This window comes from Haliotis rubra, unplaced genomic scaffold (assembly GCF_003918875.1).
Source record: "Haliotis rubra isolate DU_JTF1 unplaced genomic scaffold, ASM391887v1 Scf230, whole genome shotgun sequence".
Lineage (NCBI taxonomy): Eukaryota > Metazoa > Mollusca > Gastropoda > Lepetellida > Haliotidae > Haliotis > Haliotis rubra.
In genome coordinates this window covers 630,395-653,788 of record NW_025766337.1, presented here as the reverse complement: position 1 = coordinate 653,788, position 23,394 = coordinate 630,395, and the positions used below count along the sequence as shown (strand labels likewise).

Below are 23,394 nucleotides of genomic sequence, written 5' to 3'. Positions count from 1 at the left end.
CTTACGACAAGATAGTCGCCTGATATCTCGAGAGGACTGGAAACATTAAAATCAAGGTTTCATCGATATCGGTCTTTTCCTAACAATGATCAGCGGTGTCCCTCACCTTGAATGGCCTTTCGCCGGAATGCTGACGGATGTGGGTGCGCAGTATAGAGGAGGCTGTGAATGACTTGCTGCAGTAGACACACTTGTACGGCCGCTCCCCGCTGTGAACCTGCAACACCGCACACACTCAGCATCAACCACATGGCAATATTCAAACATGGGGGTTTGTTTCTTGATCTATCTTAATAATGATCCTGAAAGGGCAGGGGCTGATAACTCTGTTTGTTTTTTGTTTGTTGTTTAACGCTGCACGTAGCAACATATGATGGCGGTCTGTAAATAAGCGTGTCTGGACCAGACAATCCAGTGGCCAACATCATGAGTATCGATCTGCGCAGTTGTGTGATATGTCAACCACCCGATCCCATTATTCGCCTCTTGCGACAATTGCATGGGTTGCTGAAGACCAGTTCTAGCCAGGATCTACACGGGTCAGATAACTCAGTACTTCCGCCATGAAGTCGATATGACTGTAGCTTTAATCGTTATCATAATCATTATGAAAAAAAGTCTCTGGAAAGCTATTCTTTAAATATACATAATGCCTTCTGTTCGACCCCATTTTGAAGAATGGTACAGAAAAATATAAATAGAACACATCGAACCCAAGGCCACGTCATACCAAAAGACGTTATAAGACGGTACTTGTTGTTTCTCTGCCTGGCTATAGGCATTACGGGAATGAAACAAGGACTGGTCGGTCTAGTCTGTATCCTGCGTCTGTGTTAAACGGTGGCATGGTATCTCAGTGGGCTAGTACAAAATATGTTTTACTCAAGACTATGCTACGTACATAAAATAAGGGAACTGATGCACTGGTGGTGAAGATGTGATGTCTGTAAACTTGATTTCCAGTGTGAAGATCAACATCCGGTTTGTTCGCCATGTTGGGAGATGCATGCAACGCACCCTGATAGCATACGGGATCTGGGCACACTCTCGGTTGCCATGGTAGCGGACCAGTCTCCGCATGGGCTTCTGCATGCACGTGCATCACGTGTTGTTCACGAAATTTCATGTTGTGATTAGATGCTACTGTAAGACGCACCGCGACCGTTTTGTAAATCTACACCTCAACGATTGTTACATTCAGAGCATCAGTTTCCTTGTTTTGTCTTGTCGGTACTATTAACACATGCAGCTGTACACACATCTGAACGGTTGTCTATGAAAGTGAAACAATCTTGAATGCCGATACGATATCACTTTGGTCTGGAATGTTCCTGTGTTAAACAAACAAACAAAACAAACAAACAAACGCCGACTGAAATATGCAAACCTACCCTCATGTGTTTGTTGAGACTGGAACTCTGACTGAAACTCTTGCCACAAACAGCACACTTGTGGGGGCGGTGCTTCTCGTGCACGTGCAGGACGTGGATCCGTAGACGATCACGCTTCTCAAACGATCTGGGAAAACAAAAAGTGGACATAGGTAGAGAAATATGATAGATAATGTCAACGTCCTTGGACGGGAAATTTGCATACGAGGAAAGTTTCACAGAGCGGTCTTAGCGCTAAGGCGATCGTGACTGCCGCACTTTAACACAGGCTTCGATCGTCATCACGCTAAGATGGTTTTGTGGTACGGGGCCCTGAGTAGATTGTGACCGTGTTTCTACCGATTAACAATATTTGTAAACTTAGTACCACAACGGACCTTTGTGTCATACATAGTGTTGAGGTGTCGTCATTAACCGGTGCTTAACGCCAATAATATGTTCACTGATTCAATCTGCTGTAACCTGCAGAAATTCTGTATAAGACCAGAAATAATTACCCTGCCTATTTTAAAGGTGCATGAATTGTTTGTGAAACCGGCATTAATTGCACTGACAAAATTCAGGGATCCTAAGGCCAGTGTTATTTACATTTAAATACATTCAGCCTGCAAGAATTCATGTAAAATAACTGTACAAATAACTGAATGTCCAAACGTGACAACTACTTAATATTGTTAAAGCATAAAATATGGCTAGGAATTTGCTTGCGCTGGAGTGTTATCGGTCACTGCGTCCAGACATAGAAATAAATGTACACATAAGAGTGTGTGAGTATGGTTTTACGCCGCTTTTAGCAATATTCCAGCAATATCACAGCGCGGGGGGACACCAGAAATTGGCTTTGCACATAGTACCCATGTGGAGAATCGAACCGGTCTTCGGCATGACAAGCAAACACTTTAACAATTAGGCTATCCCACCACCCCGTACACGTAAGAGCGACACATTCACCACACTCGGCAAATACAAATGTGTAAATTTCTATAACCTGAACTATAAGTGAGTTGTCATTACTTTGGGCGTCTTGAGGTATTTCTATCAAAGTGTGTGCTTTACAACAAATACTATACTAACATCCTCATAATAGTCATCATTCCTAACTAGTTTCGTTAGATTATGTATGGACAAAATGTCTTGTGGCTACAAAATTGTTGGAAACAGACCCCTAGGTGTGTGTGTGTGTGTGTGTGTGTGTGTGTGTTTTTTGGGTTTTTTTGTGTGTGTGTGTGTGTGTGTGTTTGTGTGTGTGTGTGCCTGGCGGTTAAAGCGTTCGCTCGTCACGCCGAAGACCCGGGCTCGATTCCCCACATGGGTACAATGTGTGAAGCCCTTTTCTGTTGTCCCCCCGCCGTGATATTGCTGGAATATTGCTAAAAGGGCGTAAATCCAAACTCACTCACTCACTCCAGACCCCTATGAATGACATTACGGATTAACTAAGATCGAATTAAAATGTCGGGTGTTGTTAAACCTGTTCTGAGTAGTGTGATGGTCAGTCATTGGGAACACGTTCAATGTACATTCATACCTGCTGCAGAGGTGACAAGGGAACTTCCGGTCACCTTGGTCCACACACTTGGTGTACTTAAGGTGCTTGTCCCGGTAGTATTTGTAGGCGAATACCTTCCCACACCGCTCGCACTGGTACCCGTCAGTGTCTGGAACAAGAACCACTCTGTAACTAATGGCAACAACATTAACAACAAATACATTTACGGTTCAATGTACCTGTACTTAACAGTCTGAATTATCGCCATGAGTATTAAGGAAGCAATCAACTGATACCCAAATGCTTCAATGACTTATGTATGTAACAATTGAATTTTTCACACGAAACCAGTCTTATACTACTTGATAGAATTTGTGCAGAAAACCGTCCTAAAACTATAGATAGCAGAATGTTTTAATACTAATACCCTTTCTTATATTAAGCTGCGTTTGGAATAGGCGCTCCATGACCACCTCTGAGTCCAAGTCGGAAGGGCTGTAACTTGGATATAACTAATATTGTACCCACAGTGTCGCAAATCGGACATATTTCTGAAACGTTACTTACATCCAGCAGAATATCACCTCTGTATACAACGAACGTAACAAACTAGTAAACATGTCGTGTTTTAAATTCAATAAATGCACTGTCGTTACAGCCATCTTTAAACGAAGAATACATCGGGGCGTCTTTATTCAATAACCAAGAATACATCTGGGCGTCTTTATTCAACAACCAAGACTACATCTGGGCGTCTTTATTCAACAACCAATGATGAATAGGAAAGGAGAGATCTGCATCAAACCAAGACTACATCTGGGCGTCTTTATTCAACAACCAAGAATACATCTGGGCGTCTTTATTCAACAACCAAGAATACATCTTGGCGTCTTTATTCAACAACCAAGACTACATCTGGGCGTCCTCGTATCACAACCACCAGCTGCAACACAAGTGAGTGGCGGTACCGTAGGGCATGCTCAACCTCTTCGAAAACAACTGATTTCATAACGGATATGTTTCCCCGAATTTACTAATCCAGACAGGTTATTTTCTGGCGTTCACGTTTCATTTACTCTTCAATTCACCCCAAAAGATTGTCTTCCCGTTTGCGAGCAATTAAATATATGGAACATGGACACAAACTATCTTGCGACCAAGACAAACAAACATAAATGTGATTCATGGAGTCTTGTTGATAAATCCGTTGAGTCAGCAGCGCGGAAGGTGCTTGATTATAACGAGCTGGGTAATCCCGTGTGCACCTTCGGACGCGTAACGGGAGGGCGTAGACCCACCAACCAGAGTTAGTGAGTGACTTGGGTTTAGCGCCGCTTTGAGTTACTTTCCACAGGTAAGTTGTTATCGTTATTACCTAATCTCAACATTCAGACCCTGAATATGATACATCTCATTACATAGGGTCTAACTTGTAAAATAAATTTGTTCTAAAAAATTATGCCTTTATAATTATATTCCTAACGAGTGTAAACAATAATTGATTCGAAAGTTGTTCGTAAACGTCCACAACTTTAATTAGAATGACGCTTGGCCATTGAAGATTGGTCATGATCGTGGATATTGTCAGTACATCCCAGACAGTAGTGTTGTTTTCATGACCTCGCAAATCTCATCCTTTACAAATCCCCGACACATAACTCTGACGTATTGTAATACTATAATAAATGTTATTCACATTAAAACCGCATCACTCTGCACTTTGTCTGCGTCTTTTCTCCCACCCTCTCTAATGATGACCACTCAATCAGATTGGGCAAGAATTACAATTGTATATACGTGGATTATCTCCCCTTGACGGCTCCCTGAGGACCTCGCCCCGTCTTCAAATTGGCCATTTCGTTGTCTCAGTCAACACGGCTTCTCATTAGATTCGGACACGGAACTCGACTGTTAGGATTAAACCAGTTTATGGCACAACAAAAAATGACGTCCGTCAGATGCCTTCTTGCCTGGCTTATTAGAGGGAGCTTTACCTAAACCCTCCTCAACAAATGACGATAAACAGAACACTCCCGTGTGACCAGTGCGGTGCTTTGGATCGTACCCGGTTTTTTACGACTTGCCGTAAAACGGCAACATTTCTTGTTTCCATTGCTGAATTGTATTGTGGGATTAGAGACATGCGAGTCAGACGGTATTCGATCTCGCTTCAACACATGAGAGCTACAATTAACATGGTAATATAACACAAATAAAGCTCTTAAACCGAAATCTAAGTAAAATACCGAAATTGATGTCCATATTACAAGAATGTGGACTTTATTTTGGGAAGTGTCGGTTTTTCTGAGTATACGTTTATTCGGGATGTTCATTATTGAAGTAGTGCAAGGACCATGCTGAACCGTTCCACTGAAACAATCCCGGTTCTACAAGATGATTTTCCTTACATGCACAGTAACAACGTTTCGAAGGGAAGTGCGGAATCTATGTATAGTCAACACGAATGAAATAACAACATGCACATCAAAGCATTTCAAACTGAGTACTTATTACAGAGTGAGTGAGTGTATTTCGTTTGATCCAGGGCGAAAAGAAGGTGGTCGTCACATGCCGTGCAAATGTAAGAAATTGAACCTGGATCTGTGACCACTTGGCTACTTTTGTTCCCAGCAGCAGGACACGACATAACAATTGCTTCATTTTCATTATTTGCGCAAATGTTCTTACCTTCTCTTTAGTACAAGACTGTATACGATATTCGATTTATCACCCAGTATCGAATGTGGAGTGATGACAAAAGAGTATATTTATTTCAGTGTGTTTGTTGTTTAACGCCGCACTCAGCAATATTCCAGCTACAAGGCGGCGGTCTGTAAATAATCGAGTTTGAACCAGACAATCCAGTGATCAACAACATGAGCATCGATCTACGAAATTGGGATACGATGACATGTGTCAACCAGAGCCTGGCTACCCGAACCCATTTGTCGCCTCCTACGACAAGCATGGGTTGCTGAAGACTAATTCTAACCCGGATCTTCGCGGGAGACAAGCATGGGTTGCTGAAGACCAATTCTAACCCGGATGTTTACGGGTCATTTATTCCAGTCGGCAGTTTCCGGCAGTTTACATTCATTAAAATAACAGCCAAAGAATATCAATAAAAAAGATTCCTCGGTATAAGATAGCAGTGAACGAGCCTAATGTCATACCCTGATACAAAGAAAGGGAAATCCATTGACGTTCGCGTCAATAAAGCATTGTTTGTTTGTTGTTTGTGTCTCCCGCCACGACAACGTGTAGATGACCGAGTCCCGACCAGACAAACCAGTGACTGATAGTACTGGTTCCGGCAAACTAGCAAGTCATCGAGCATGACCTCCGAGTCTGTTTATTACCCTTTAACCCATATTCCCATCGGGGATGGTGAGTGAGGGTGGTTTCTCGCCGTCGTTAGCATATTCCGCTTCACATATTGAACTCACCTGGAGAATCCGCTTTCAAAGCTTCGCTATCGCTATCCACCGCCACACTCAACTTAACAGGGTAAGAATTCTGTTTAATTTGTTACAAATGATTATTAGTGAATTAAAACCCGTGACAAATAATGTATCAATTGGATAATTACTTTCTGTCTCTTTAGGCCTCTCCAGCTCCCCTTCGACGACCTCCTCCTTCATGGTGACAGGAATCCCCATCACCTGCACGTACTTCTCCCCGTACCACACCAGCAGCTCTGCCCCTGGGCAGATATCTCTCGTGGCCTCGTAGAACAACTCGTCGCCCTCCTGGAACACGTGCATGTTCTGCTCGCCACCGTGACGTGCGCAGTTCACATACGACATCCAGTTTCCGGCCGCGCCTCTTCCGTCAATAAAATGGCTGAGTCGGCCATCTTTAAAAATCTGTTTAAATATACATATTTGTTAGAATACCAGGCGCGTAGCAACACAATGTTTTCGTGGAAGCCCGATAGGTTGCAAAGCTTTATATTTAGATAGTATTGAGGGCTTGCCCAATCTTTTTAGCACCAATCATGTGTAAGCCCGGGCTTTTTTATAATGGTAGCTACGCCCCTGAATACGATTTTGTGACGAAAAACAAGATCAACTTTGAGAGCTTTAAAAATTACACCCCAAATACATCAAAATGGTATCCGGAGTAACGACTAAGTTTTTAATGGCGTTGATTTAAATTATTAAGCAATCAGTATTGGGTGATATCGGTTGTTTATTGTTTCTTCAGAAAGTGGTATTCACCTTCAATATTTTAACACTATCTGCATTCTGAGACATGAAACCTATCTTGGACAAACGAAATGTTGGGTCATCAATATTCTACTGGAATTTCTTGTATTGACGACTAAAGAAAAAAATCATAAAACTATCCTCTTCACTTTCTTGATCCTTAACCAGTTTTGTTAAGTATGTTTTTTAATACATTAGAGCGCAACCAATTAGAACTTACACTTATTTCTCGGATATTTCCAGATGACGAAACATGTTCAAACATGAAATGTTGTTTGTAAATTGAGTGTAAATTTTGTGAAGTTGCTGTTTGTCATTCCCCAAACAATAATTAAACCAAGTAACTGTCGGCAAAATACAGTGTACACGTGAAAACTGAATTTGACCAACCTATCACACAATGTTATCCAAACGTAACAAGTGTGGAACAGTTACGTATGATCCTAACGTAACAAGTGTGGAACAGTTACGTATGATCCTAACGCACGTATCCGAATCACACACGGCCACATGTTTATTTCGTTGTAATATTACTATCAATCTAACGTGGGCGAGTGCTTTCTTCTGTAACCTTCTGTTTATTATCACTTCGAAGTACAGTAACAGGAGCGAATACAGCTTCTTGGGAAAGCTGGTGTGCACACTCTGGAGAAGGTGGGGGTGCACACTTCATTTTCACGAGAGTCTCCATCGTCATTTAATATATTTTCAGGACAAGGTGTGTGTGTGTGTGTGTGTGTGTGTGTGTGTGTGTGTGTGTGTGTGTGTGTGTGTGTGTGTGTGTGTGTGTGTGTGTGTGTGTGTGTGTGTGTGTGTGTGTGTGCACCCCTGCAAAAAAACCAAACCATCCCCTCTGGATCCGCCTATTAGTAAACTATGCTTATAACGAACTCAGAGGGACTATTTATTTTAGTTCGTTTTATACGGTAGTTCGTTCTGAAAACGTTTACAGCAGAATGCTGGGACCACAAAAATCGGACAAGAACCATATAACAAAAACCAGTTCGTTATTACGAAGCTTACTGCTCTGGAATCAAACTTGGTCGGATCCCAGATTATTCCCGCTTTAGGGCAAAACATGAATTGTGGTATTCACCAAATCCTCCCATTCATGCCCTTGTGAAAAAAATACAACAGACTCTATAACGTATTGTATGCTTGATATTTACGATTCCCACTGACCCAAGCTTCTATCAATTCCTGTCGGCGAAACAAGATAAGAAACACTTGCCTCCCACATAAAACTGTTTCCATCAAATGTTTTAATCTCGCTGGTGTTGACGATCTTGCCCTTGAATGGCCCAAATTTTGACCCCTTCTTGACTATGTCCTTCCGGCAGAAGACTCCAAAATGAGGAACTCCTCCTATGTTGGCTTGAGATAGGCACAGCTCTGCAAGAAATAAGACTTCTGTTGAAGTCAGACACAAACATGGAAGAACCGGCATTGAACAGGGTCTGTTTCACAAAGTGAACATCCCTCTACGACAGTTTATGTTAAAGTAGGGGCGATGGGGTAACCTAGTGGTTAAAGCGTTCGTTCGTCACGCCAAAGATCCGCGCTCGATTCCCACATGGGTCCAATGTGTGAAGCCCATTTCTGGTGTCCCCCGCCGTGATAGTGTTGGGATATTGCTAATAGCAGTGTAAAACTAAAATTCAATCACTCAATCTGTTAAAATAAGGGGGTTCCGACAGTCGCAGTGTTATGACGGCGTTGAGAAACTGGCTTCGGTGTGGTAGCTGTGAAGAGTTACCTCCCTTTGGCACAACAGAAACCTGTGATCGTTGGATTCATCCCCGTTATGCTTCAAGGCTTTTCACCACCATACCACTGCTTGTAGGTTTCACCACCATACCACTGCTTGTAGGTTTCACCACCATACCACTGCTTGTAGGTTTCACCAAATGCGAAGCCTGCTTCACGTTGGGCTTTCCTCACACATATAGCTAACTAGCTGTGTAACTGGAAAACCCCCACAGGGGCGTCAAACCCAAATCACTCACTCACTCACTAAGACGAGAGAAGGTTCAGATTAACCCAGATTCCCTAGATGCTGACAATACGAGAATCATAATCAGGATTGGATTCGAACCAGCGAGGAGCGACTGAGAGACGCAAGGGTACAACAAACCCGAATATATAGAGGAAATACTTGTAGTATATAACTTTTGACTGTCTCACAGTCCATGAACCACATCACTCTCCCTACTGCCAAGCCCTGTCTGCAGTGCTGAAGCCCTAAATGAAGCAAGTCTAGATTTCCTCAGGTTCCTCTGAATCGCTGGTCTCCCTGGGGCTCCTTTTTAATTTAAATAGGTATATTTGTTACTATCAAAATTATATACATGTATGTTCAGAGACTAAGCGTTAGTGTATATATAACTACAGCGAAAACATATAACTGGGTTATAAAGGTGTATACTGGAAAACAAAATGATAAGAAATAAATGCCGAATTTATTACCTTGAGGAAGGTCGTGAACGGGTGGATCTGATCTATAACCTCTCCACCCGGTGAAGGGGACAGACGCGGTTAGCTCCCCTGATGCCGTCAACATCTTGTCCATTCCACTAAAACCTGGACAGATTATTTCATCATTCAGTTATTTCAATTATTTCAATGGTCATTAAATAAACTTTCAGACAAGGGTGGTGGGTGTGGGGTGTGGTGTGGTGGTTTTGCACACACAGACACACACGTCTCTTGATCCGCCTATAAAACACATTTCGATTGGCATATGAAGTATCCTGAACTTACACGATGTAAAGACCTAAATCGGTAACTGTGAACACATGAGTGCTTTAACCTATATACACAGCCGCTATAGAAACTCAACAAACCAGCTACAAACACAAATGAATTTACAGACTATGGATTAATTGTAAAGACAATACCCAACAACAATGAGGAAAGCATTAATCCTTTATGTATTGGATATATAACATCAGTCAACAGATCAAGAACTCATACCATCATCTACCTTTTAGACGTCCTTGCCACATACAAAATGATAAGCTAGGTTTTGAATATTTCAAGATTTGTCAAAGTTTCAAGAAGGTAGCCCAGTTGGTGAACCGCTCGTTCTGTACGCCGTTGACCTGAGTTCGATAACAAAGGGCAAAGGATTAATGTCTTTTGTATAATTGCTGTAACGTTGCTATGGTAACAATACTTACTGTTCATGGCGCCAGATTTGATGCCGCTGAGAGCATGCGAACACGGCACAGGTGCATTATGGGAAGGTGTATACCCGTAGAGTGCAAAGTCAAGGTCCTCCTGCGTGAAGTAGAAGACGTTGTGAGGAGGTACAGGGGGACAGAGCAGGAGTCTGTTGGTGATGTCGGGGTGAAACCTGGGGGACAACACGGGGGGTCTGATCGGGGGGAGGCAGTGGGGTAGTGCCTCGGGTCCTGTGACATCACTTCGTGGGACCAAACTGTAATACAAAGGAAGAAACCATGGATACAACACAGTTTCACAGACTGTACAGATTGTACAGATTATACGGACTGTACATGAGAGCATGAAGAATTCCGTTATACAAATTCAAATATACTCATGCCAATAATGGTTGTCACCCCCTCCCCCACAACCCAACCCACACACAAGTTATGTAAATATGATACTTTCTGCAATGAGGTAGGAATGTTAAGAAACGGTTATATGCAATATTCAATCCATTTCAAACAAATTCAAATTTATCATTTTAACCAATTATTTAATGTCAATAGTATCGTTATCAGATGTCACCCAGATGTCACCCAGTTATATAGGAATTGTTGTGTGTTTGTTGTTTAACGCCGCACTCAGCAATATTCTAGCTATATGGCAGCAGTCTGTAAATAATCGAGCCTGAACGAGACAATCCAGTGATCAACAGCATGAGCATCGATCTACGCAATTGGGATACGATGACATGTGTCAACCAAGTCAGCGAGTCTGACCACCCGATCCCGCTAGTCGCTTTTTACGACATGGGTTGCTGAAATTCGATTCCAACCCGGATCTTCGGGGGTCCAGTTACCGAGTACAACACGATAATGTAATGGACTCTATCCTAAAGTCAAATAAAACGCACGTTCTGTGTCTTGCATCAAAACTCGTAAGAATTCGGGTCTGAATTTGTGACTCTCGAACCTAAGAGATCGTTGATAATTTATGGCAAGAGGGGGTGATGATGATTTTTATGCAAAAGCATGTACAATGTGATTGGCTCCCCCCCCCCCCTTAAATTTACGAACGAAGTAAGTGACCCCCTTGCATATCATGTACAAAATCAATGACCCTCTTCCCATAATTTTTAAATACTTATTTGTAAAAAATTGATGACACCCTAGTACATGTGTAAAAAATTGCTGACACCCCTCACCCCCGCACCCCCTCTTAAATGTAAAAATCTCATCATTAACAACCCCATCTCCGGATAGCACTTCAATCACTCTTTTAACGGTCAATGGTCAAGACAGGAAAGGACAGCTTGAATTTTCCCGCATGATTAAGTCAAACAATCAATATATACATGTGTTCCCGATCCACACTGGGGTACACTGTTTATGGGAAATGACAATATCATTTACTTGTGTAAAAGCACAAAAACCTCTGGGAATAATGTTAAACACGTAAATTCTTTCAATTTTAATCTTTTTAAAATATCAAATGCAAAAACATATATATCCACTCTTGACTATCCTGAGAACCATGTTCCATCTGACGAAAGGTGAGAATAACTGTGACAATCAAATGAATGCATCACTGAAAACCATATGATCAGGTATTCGTGAACAGGAGAATCATGTCCTGCCCTTTACAAGCTACCGTGTCAATCTTCAAGTCCTATAAACATCGTACAAGAAGGTTTTCCAGATATATGCGTTACATAATCTCAAAGTGATGATTAAAAACTTGATCAGTTTCTTTTGCCTGTGAGTATATACATTATATTACCCAGATGCTATTGTTGACGATCTTATTAATTCGTGTGGTATGTTAGCAATCTGAAAAATATATATTCGCATGTCACTATTTCAGACAAATGTGACGAGTTGGTATTCTAAACTTCAGTAGATCGTCAGTGATAAATCTGATAGGAGATGTTGCAATGCTTCAGTAGAAGTATGCGATGTCGGTGTAACAGAGCCCCACGAAGCCAGTGGAATGCACAAAACGATTTGAAATTCAGATTAATATTCCCACGGGGAACCCAACTGCAAGTAAAACCGAAGGGCGATGGATTAATTCCCGTCGGTCACGCCATTTCCCTACAAAATAGAAAGCTACAGGTAACGGTAGATCCTAGAGTTGGCCATCTTGTGAAAGTTTGATGGAGTTCAAGCAGCTAGGCGCCATCCATGTTGCCAGTTTGATATTCGATCCGGTTTCCTATCCTCGCTTCCACAACTGCCTGGCACGCCGGCAGATATCTAATATCAGGTGATATCGTCAGTAGATATCACTGCCTCTGGGTCCACATATCTCACCATCAGACCACACTACCCATGAATCGTAGAAGTTATTGTATCATACCATCATACAAACGCTTTACTGACGATTGGAATGTTGAACTTCCCTAGTTGTAGGATGGTGTAATTAGGGATTCTGTGAATTGTATGAGCGGAGGGTTCTCACAGATCTGGCTACAGGCACCACTAGACCCGGGAACTACAGGCACCACTAGACCCGGGAACTACAGGCACCACTAGACCCGGGAACTGGAGCTGCAACCGCGGACTCTCCTCTCCAGTAACTGTGACTGTTCCACTGGCATTTAGAAGTGAGTGAGTGAGTGAGGGAGTGGACGGGTTGGTGAGCGTTAGTGAGTTGGTCGAAGTGAGATTAAGTGATTGAGTGGGTCGACTTGAGAGGAAGTGATTGAGTGAGTGAATGAGTGAGACGGTCGAGGTGAGAGGAAGTGATTGAGTGAGTGAATGAGTGAGACGGTCGAGGTGAGAGGAAGTGATTGAATGAGTGAGTAAATGAGTGAGTGAATGGGTGAGTGAGTGGGTCGAGGTGAGAGAAAGTGAATGAGTGAGTGAGTGGGTCGAGGTGAGATAAGTGAGTGTATGAGTGAGTAAGTGAGTGAGTACCGGGGTAGTGAGTTAGGCTGGTTTATGCTGCGTTTACCAATATCCCAGCTCCATCACGGCTAGTCAGTTCAAGGTGGCACCACATCAAGTGAGAGATACAAGGACAGGACCATTTGTATGAAGAAAGTGTATTTACTACAACTGAGCTGACGTTTGGGTGTAGATTTTGACAACTGCGTAAAACAAGTGATACTGAGCAGGATGAAGAATGGGGATGTTGCCTGGTATATCTTCGAAGTTAACGGATGACAAACAGACAAAGTGTAAAACAACTATTTCACACAACCTGATACCGTTACCATAAAAGACTAGCGTAAAACTGTTACTAGGCTGTTGCCATGAACAGAACCGTGTTTGTAAAAGCTGGTTTAATGAGATAATGTGTTATAACATGGAGAATATATTTAAAAGCTTGTTTAATAAAATATTGTTATAACATGGAGAATATTTGTGAAAGCTGGTTTAATAAAATACTGTTATAACATGGAGTGTATTTGTAAAAGCTGGTTTACAAAATACTGTTATAACATAGAGAATAATTGTAAAAACTGGTTTAATAAAATAATGTTATAACATGGAGAATATATGTAAAAGCTGGTATACTAAGATACTGTCTTATAACTAACTAACTATATGTAAAAGCTGGGGTACTAAGATATTGTGTTATAACTAACTAACTATATGTAAAAGCTAAGATGTAAACTAACTAACTATATGTAAAAGCTGGGATGCTAAGATATTGTGTAAAAGCTATGCTAAGATATTGTGTTATAACCAACTAACTATATGTAAAAGCTGGGATGCTAAGATATTGTGTTATAACCAACTAACTATATGTAAAAGCTGGGATGCTAAGATATTGTGTTATAACCAACTAACTATATGTAAAAGCTGGGATGCTAAGATATTGTGTTATAACTAACTATATGTAAAAGCTGGGATGCTAAGATACTGTCTTATAACTAACTAACTATATGTAAAAGCTGGGATGCTAAGATACTGTCTTATAACTAACTAACTATATGTAAAAGCTGGGATGCTAAGATATTGTGTTATAACTAACTAACTATATGTAAAAGCTGGGATACTAAGATACTGTCTTATAACTAACTAACTATATGTAAAAGCTGGGATACTAAGATATTGTGTTATAACTAACTAACTATATGTAAAAGCTGGGATGCTAAGATATTGTGTTATAATATGTCGAATATATGTAAAAGTATGAATCAGCTCGGAAAAGCATTTCTTCTTATTTCTTCTTACAATGTAAGAATCCTGTATTTAATTAGGAAGAACCGGTGCAATATTGTTTGAAGAATAAGCAGTCCCATATTCCCGGGTCAGTATTCTGGGGCTTAGTGTGTATTTTCTTTATAAAGTTAGTTAAACCGGAAAGATATAATTTGTTTTCAGATAATGGACATATTTATACATGTGTTTTGACATCATATACATTCCGCTGGCAACTTGTACTGCAAGCACAGATAAATACCTATACAGTCAACTCGTGGGATAACATGTGTATACATTGGGAATATATTGCTTTCCAACAAAACGCTTGAAAATAATGCTTCACTATTTTAAAAATTTCCTAGACTATTTTAGAAATGTCCTAAAATATTTTAGAAATTTGCTAGACTATTTTAAATGGTGTCCAAGATATTTTTATGGATTAAACTTCTTTATAATTTCCCTCACGGCGTTTCACCTGATGAAGGGACCTGGAATGGTCTCGAAACGTCGTGAGGGAAATTGTGAAGAAGTTTAATCCATAAAAATATCTTGGACATCAATGTACAACTTCTAAATGCTACTGAAAGACATTATTTTAAATGGGTTTGTTTGTTACAATCAAAATTATATATAGTCAGAGACTAAGCGTTAGTCGAATACTATTTCTAAAGTTTCCTCGTTAGTCAAGTGAAACTGACTCAGGGAACGTTGTGTGTACAGAGGTCTGCCCGGTGGGTGTATGTGTATCCAAGACAACTATACACTATAGGTATATTATTTACAGAAACATAATGATGATGGGCCAGCGTATGACAGAACAGAGCAGAACAGAACAGAATCTGTGTCACGCTCAGGAGGGGATACTCGGCATAAGAGATACAGATATACATTTACGTGTACATGGCAGGAACATTGAACACTTTTCTTGATGGTATTACAAAATACACATATTTTTTTAAAACACTAATTCGTTTACAGATAAACAATTCGTTAAATTGTAACACGTTGGGTTTTTTAACATGACGGTTAGGAATATATGTTTTCCGATTACATTGTATGTTTGAAGAAAGAGCAGAGAAAAATGTTATAAAAGTCATCGCCAACATCACACGTGTTGCAGACGTTACACAAGGCGGAAGCATTCTGACCAACTTGAAGCATGATCAAAACACACTTCATGCTGCAGCGAAAAAGGACATTTTTCGTTCCTACAATCTAGTTCAGAAACAATGATCAAATTAGAAAAGAAATCATACAGACTTGTAGTTATTTGCTTGAATCATTTTCATGCATTAGTAATGTATATATTCAACATCGCGACGCAAAAAAACATTTTCCTCGGCGTTCGCTTTTATAATGTGCCGTGTGTATAGGTTTGAATTTCAAGCAAGCTTGATAATATTCCTGTTGGTAATGAGCCATTCGGCTTTCCTCCAATACAATTACCATAGGCCGATAATCAGTAAGGAGCGATACGTCTTTACGTATCTTACATCTAACATTATGAACACGACAGTTAAATAATGCTCCACTATAGTCACGGGGATTGTCTCGGGGAGATAAAGATCAACTCCACTGATTATCTACCACATACAAAAGCGAGAGAGCAGGCGTGTTATTTTGGCTGCTTCTATCGTTCAACGGAATGCCTCTGCAATCGTTTTATTAATCTTTTAAAGATGTGAAATTCTTAACAGTGGGTTGATATTTCTGATTATCTAGCATGCATCTACCCGGATCCAGGGCAAGCGGGATCAGGTGACGGTAATCATAGTACTTTGGGAAAACAGTTTGGACCTTTATCTAAACGATCACGCGGATTTAAATTCAATTATTCCTATTGTAAGAAATAAAAGAACTGTGTCTATATTAATTAATTAAAGTCTATCTTGTGATCTCCTGTGGAACTATTTATCGGTTCCATCTTGGTTGTACTAATGTATCGGTACATCTTTGACTTTGTACAAATGTATTTATCTGTTTATCTATATATCCAGCTTACATCTATATGTCTGGCTTGTTTTTCTGATGTATACATGCATGCATGCAAAAGTTAAACAGATTTTATTTCAATATGGATTTTGATACACATGGATCATGCAGGACTTCGGCAATAGAACACTCTTTCTATCAGAAATACAGCAACGTATCATCAACATAGATATTCAACAATGGCCAGCAGACATTAATAACAACTCTAAACTATCTTCATATTCTACCTATAAGTCAGTTTTTAATGTCGAACAGTATCTAACTCTTATCAACTTAAGAATATACCGTCAAGCTTTATCAAGATTTACATGCGGATGCACGACTTAAGGATTGGGCTTGGACGAAGACTCGGAATAGATGTAGAAAGCAGATTATGTACACACTTCCGCCGCTACGGAAACGATGTAGTAGAGAATGAATTCCATTTCTTACTTGTATGCAAAGCGTTTTCAAATCTACGAAAATCATATAGATTCACCCTGCATACCATGAACATCCTTCTGTTGCAGCATTTGTAAACCTTATCAATTCCACATGTCCTCAAACACTGCTAAATTTAAGTAAGTATGTATTTCTAGCACTTAAACTTTACCCATCGGTACACCAATAATGTTATTATCATGCATTGTGTATTACTATAGTAATACCTTGTGAAATGTATTTATCGTTTATATATTGAGGTATAACAAAATGTGTATGTGCGGTTAATGTACGTCCTATGGGCTTATGGTCTTTGAATAAAAAAACAAATAAAAAACAAATAAAAAACATGCATGCATGCTTCTATTTGGCCTAGTGGGTGTCACTTGGAGAGCTTGTATTTATTGTCTCGCTTAGCAATCTTCCAACTTTATGATATACCCATGTAAACTTAGGATAGGAGTAAAGGGGTGCAATACGGATGACGTGGTCAAATTCCGTATTGCATCCAGATTCCGTAGTTCTACATTGCTACGCTATGATTTGTTTTATTAAGTAACAGATTAATGCAAGATAAGAGTGTATATAATAAATATAGAACGTCATACTAGTCCATTTGGATGTTTTGTATTGGACTCGAAGACGTCATGGAAGTAGAGAAACAACTCGTTCTTCGAACTCGTTGTGTCTCTGTTCCCATGACATCTTCTCGTTCTTTAATCCCAAAGTCTGGATCAGAAAATCCAGTGACTGGCATCAAGAACATCGAATTACACAACTATAAGTTACGATGCCTCAACCGAAACATCCTCCCTGATGGGCCGATACTGTTAGTCGCCTCTTACAACAAGTTGTAGTTGATGTGGAAGACCAGCTGTAATCCGGATCTTCACCCTTGTAAGTGAGTGAGTGAGTGAGTATCGGTTTCCGCCGCTTTTAGCAATGTTCCATCAATATCACGGCGGGGGACACCAGAAATAAGCTTCACACATTGTAACCATGAGGGGAATCGAACCCGGGTGTTCGGCGTGACGAGCAAACGTTTTAACCACTAGGCTACCCCGCCGCCCTTTCCCTTGAAAGGGAAGGTTGAGTGGTCCAGTGGTTACAGGTCCCGTTCATAGCGCCATAGATCAGTCTCGGTTCCTTACATGGCTACAAGTTACAACCCCTTAAGCGGAGCGACCCGTCTTGACATACACGGCCACTGCATGTGTTTCACTGAGGTTGCACTTTGCCAAAATTGTTAACGGATTAAGTTTAAAAAAGTGATTTTGTTTTGGAAAACTCTGTTCCTATATTCCCATGAAAACCAACTTGGCGTTACTCGCCAAACAATGTTCAAATCATGGATTATTTCGTAACACAAGAAATTACAAACACGCTTGACTAACACTGCACACATGACAAAATAGTCAGATAAATTTGTGATAAGCAAAAAGAAAATGTTTTTATTTATTTTTTCCACATATTATTTGTCATCACAAGATCCGTGCAGCACGGCGTACATGTAATGTGTATCTACGTCGTGACGACAGTACTACCTAAGTCACATGCTGCCCGATGAGTGAAGTGAGTGAGTTTAGTTTTACGCCGCTTTTATCAATATTCCATCAATATCCCTTCGGGTGACACCAGAAATGGGTTTCACACATTGTACCAATGTGGGAATCGAGGCCAGGTTTTCGGCGTGACGAGCGACGCTTTAACCACTAGGCTACCCCACCGCCCCCTTATGCTTGATGGGTTCCATGTGTGTTTCACTCGGGGCTAGATTCCATGGGTAGTCAGTATGTCACGGTTGGTCGTACTTCAGTCCCACTGTCACGGGCAGGTTCTTGTATATTTCAATGTGACTCTTATTGCACGAATATGGCTGGCATTCTTCTTATGATAGACACGGATAGACACCATGTATAGTTGAAAATCGCACTCACTGGAAGATTTTAGTGTATCAATCCCAGTTTCTGGGGCAGGTTAGTATATCAATTTGTCTTACATGTGTGCTGTGCGTGTGCGTGTGCGTATGTGTGTGTTGCTGTGCGTGTGCGCGCGTGCGTGTGTGAGAGAGAGAATGAGAGAGAGATTGTTTGGTTAGTTTATACTGTTTAACACATTATTCAATGTTAAAGGCTAATACTACAACCTTACAATCCACTGATGCGCGATACGGCGTTACGTGATACCTAATACCTCTTTAAGAGCCCACAGACGGACAGACGCAAGTATTTCCACACAAACACATAAATTATACATCCAAACATGTGACTGTACCGAGGTGGTCATCATCTGTCCACGTCAACAAAGTGAGGTTTATCATGGGACCAGACGCTTCATCGTCCATGTTTAACTGACACTGAGTGCAGCAGTATCTATAGCCCCTGACTCCAAACACTACCGATTCTATACACAATGCTACCGACCGAGACCCACCCATGGCTTTTATTGCCATACAGTAAGTGGTATGTCTGTTCTATGAAGAATCTGCTTGCTCGAGAAATGGCTTGAAAGCCCCAAAATATTAAGTCGGTGTGTCTAAGCATTTCTACATTAAGGTCGTAAATTATGCATGAATATGCATTTCCTGACTTAAGTGCGCTGACACAACACGTGCATGCTGACAACACTATGTCAAAGAGTTCCAACTTAAGTGAGGGTTGAACCTGGATCTGGTAAATATGAAACCTACCCGAGAGTCTAATGCCGTGAGAGAATACAATTATTAGCTCTGGGTGAGGAGTTCGGCTTCACCAAAGGTTAGCCTGAACTAGGGTTTATACAAATAAATATATTTTATATTGGCAAAATAAACACGATTTCCGAGAACATCTGGTTTTTTAAAGATCATAGTAAAATTTATAAGAGATTTATTAAGATTTTTCGTTTGTCAAAATAAAATATGATAGAAATGATGCATGCATATGATCACCATCATCATCATCATTATCATTATCATCATCGTCGTCATCATCAAACTTCAGCATTTCTAAATAAAATTAGTTTGAATCAATCTTTGTAACGTTTCATATTTTTTTGTATTACAAATATTTGTCTTCATGACTTCTTTTGGGAACAGTACGGTAGTACGAGATCGAGAAGTTGTGTATTTGTTCTCCTACATGGACACAGCAAGCAGGGACTTCCGACTGGGCTTGCTCCATCCGGCAACCATACAGCACGTTCCCACTAAGTGGCTCCAGTCGAAAGCTCGAATGTCCACAAACCTTGGCGGATCTTTTTACCCAGTAATGCTGTCTGTTAACACGCATCCCCTCAACTGTTTAACTCCCCGGCTACACGCAACCCTCCGCATACCCCAACAACGTGCACGGCACAAATGATCTTCATAATTATTTCATGTCCCGGCGCAGCCCATTCTTCCCCATAATACTCACTGCAAAATTATGCATATGACCCACGCACATGCCACCGGACACCTTTGTCATTAGTAGCCCAATATTTTATACACTGTCCCATTTTCCAATTTAACATTTAAAGTGAAACCTACCCGCCACTGGTATTTTAGTTTGAAGAAACTGTTTTCAATAAATATGAGTCCACCAGCTATATTAGACGCTCAAAGTCAACACCTTTATGCTTCCTACAGTAGCAGGTGTAATTTATTTACCATTTCCTTCAGAAAGTAAATAGATACGGGTCTATAGGATGGCAGGGGACGTTTTGAATCTATACACGTGTAGAGCAATAATCAACGGATTTTAGACACAAAACATTCATAATTTGCGCCCTAGTCTTTAAACATTTACGACAAACATTACAGGTTTCATTTGTCGTGGTTATATTCCACAAACATGACATAACTAAAAGCGATGAATTTCTTCTTTGGAAAGAAGAAATTAAACACAATACCAAAACCTTTATAATTTTATGAAACTGAAAGTAGTAAACTAAATTAATTTCTAACCGATGGTAATTCAATTACTCTTATCTTTAGATACATAATTATCGTATCAGGACAACTGTCTAAAATACAATTTCTTGTTGGAACAATGCAGAGCACAACATTAAATCTGTATTAATGGAATATAGCCATTTCAGAAATAATCATAAGAATTTCATCAAATCATATCTACATTCGATGAATTCATTATAAATATTTTCTAATGTATTTCCAAAAAAAGCACTCTCATCAGATTTGCTTTATCGAAATCTCCTTATCCGTCCTTATCACCAAACTTGAAGATAAGGAAGTACATTTATCTATCACCCGCTTTCGAAAGTTTAGCCACATTACTGTACGATTTAGGTGTTTGGGTTTGTCAACCTGCGTGTGTCGGCCCCATCCTGCACAGGTCTTATGTTACAATGCTAGACCCTGGAATGTTCGCTAAGATTCCCCGATAATTCTGGTAAAGTCGTGTTTTAGTTTTTGACATGCATGACTGGTCCGATAGCAAAGATTGCGATCTGGTAATGTCGAGGATATTAGAAAATTTGCTGTAAATTATAACGCAATATTAGATAAGCCGTATCTGATCAGAACTGGTCATGATCTGGCTATTTGATCCGGGTAATAAAATTGTAAAAAAAAGCCGGACAGCTGGATTGTGAGAAATAGTGGAACGCCATGTAGGACTAAGTCATACAGACGTAGTACTCGTAACGCTATACTATAGTCTGTTTGCAGTGAAAACGTACCGATGAATTTCACTTTAAACAAAAAAGAAAATCAAATAAAGTGAAATTAAGATTGCGAATCCTCATAATTTTGCCTTGCCAACTGAACATTTAAATCTCAGAATTTTATTCATTGTAGGACAAAAGTTGTTTAACAAACGATAATACATTCAAATCGCTATTATTGGTTCGTATTACAAGGGGGTGAGCGCAGTAGATGGAACAGTGAAACTAGTGCACGTGCGGTTCGTGATGAGCGTTAACTTAGACCAACTCTACATGTACCGGTGTTTCATTTAATGTGCATACACCCTTGTAATACAAACCAATAATAGCGATTTAAATCTATGATCGTTTGTTGAACAACTTCTATCCTTAGTAGAATAAAATTCGGAGATTTAAATGTTCAATTGGCAAGGTAAAATTATGAGGATTCGCAATCTTAATTTCATCTTATTCGATTTACTTTTTTGTTTAAATTGACATTCATCGGTACGTTTTCACTGCAAACAGACTATAGCAGACACGTAAGTGTTGATCACACTTAAATGCAACACTTTTTTGTCATCATAAATTAAATAAAGGAATAATTGTTATGGTCAATTACATTTATTTAGCACCGAGAATCGTGCAGTGTAGAACAATTACATGTAAATACTTGTATATCAATGGGTAGGTGGTGAATTATAATGTAATTAATTATTTTCGTTAAGAATAAAATAATATACCAAAACAACAACATGAACCATTCATAAAAATGGTTAATCTGAAAGATTCCGAATTACTTTTTGTCGATCCGTTCTGCTCAAGTATAACTATTATTTGGTTCGTGTCTCATCGTTTATTCATTATATCCAACACACTCCATACTGCACCTGTTGATGAATGAATGTTCCCTCATCTTAAAAGCCCCTCGTCATAAATATCCTTGTTCAGGGCACGTGTCTAGGTAATAGGGCCCCCATCGAGTATACAGTAATTTCGGTATCTGCAGCGCAACATTTCCGCCATTTAGAATAATAAATTGTAATATAATTCGCACTGCCCGCGTTGTAATTGCCATCAACATTGCAAAGCCCGTGGCTAGGGTATACATTAAGAGCTATGATGCCATACAAATGGCTCTCCTCTCACACCTGTAATCGAATTAAAGGCACATTTAGTTTGCTGCCTCTCACCCCTCGCAAAACTTCCAACAGCTCCTCGATTACAGAATCAACCTTTAACAGCATAAACTGAAGGGGGGATGTACAACTAGACATCACGGACAAACACACGCCTCGTCATCAACACAGCCGATCAGGCGGATCCGTGTAAAACCGGCAAACCAGTGACGTAAATATCTTTACTTTTAACTAGACCCAGTTTCCGCCCGTTCTACACGCACCTGTCAATTTACTATTTCGGCCGGGGAAGGAATTTTTGTCAAGTCTTTAATTCCTAATTCTTCAATTGCTAATAAGAACAATGTACCGTCATGACATTTTTGATTGGCATTCTAGAAACTAATAAGATGAAGAATTAGGACTATTTTTATGGATATACAACTTCTTTATTCTGTACAGGCGACGTTTCCACGTGACAGATTCTAATGTCGTTGTCGAGCCACGAATACTTGCCTGACAACGACATTAGAAGCTTTGGCGAAACAGAATAAAGAAGTTGTATATCCATAAACATTGTCCTCAATTTACTGTCAGTCTGATGCATAAACAAACTAGATGTTACAGAAAAAGAGAGTTTGAAGAAGTAGTCCACCTTGTTGAGTCAACACGCTGGAAACAAGTACCCCTTGAATGCACGACACAGGCATCTGTTTCAGGTCCCTACACCACTGCTTGCAATAGCACTACAATGTCTCTTATTGACAAGATGTTCTTATGTCAATGACAATGCATGCCACGGCATACTTCAACATGGCACGTGCAGCTGAC

At 40.2% G+C, this 23,394-nt stretch overlaps 1 protein-coding gene across 1 annotated transcript in view; it reads right to left on the bottom strand.

The window, feature by feature from the left end:
- LOC124278076 (PR domain zinc finger protein 14-like) overlaps window positions 1-23,394 on the bottom strand; it is a 37,798-nt gene that overhangs the window by 2,305 nt on the left and 12,099 nt on the right. Inside the window, exons 2-9 of the mRNA XM_046713827.1 lie at window positions 10,268-10,527; window positions 9,555-9,668; window positions 8,320-8,480; window positions 7,635-7,733; window positions 6,470-6,746; window positions 2,920-3,049; window positions 1,392-1,518; window positions 107-217 (exon numbers count right to left, since the gene is read on the bottom strand). Coding sequence (XP_046569783.1) covers window positions 107-217; window positions 1,392-1,518; window positions 2,920-3,049; window positions 6,470-6,746; window positions 7,635-7,733; window positions 8,320-8,480; window positions 9,555-9,668; window positions 10,268-10,527 — 1,279 coding nt within the window. The remainder of the gene's footprint in view (window positions 1-106; window positions 218-1,391; window positions 1,519-2,919; window positions 3,050-6,469; window positions 6,747-7,634; window positions 7,734-8,319; window positions 8,481-9,554; window positions 9,669-10,267; window positions 10,528-23,394) is intronic.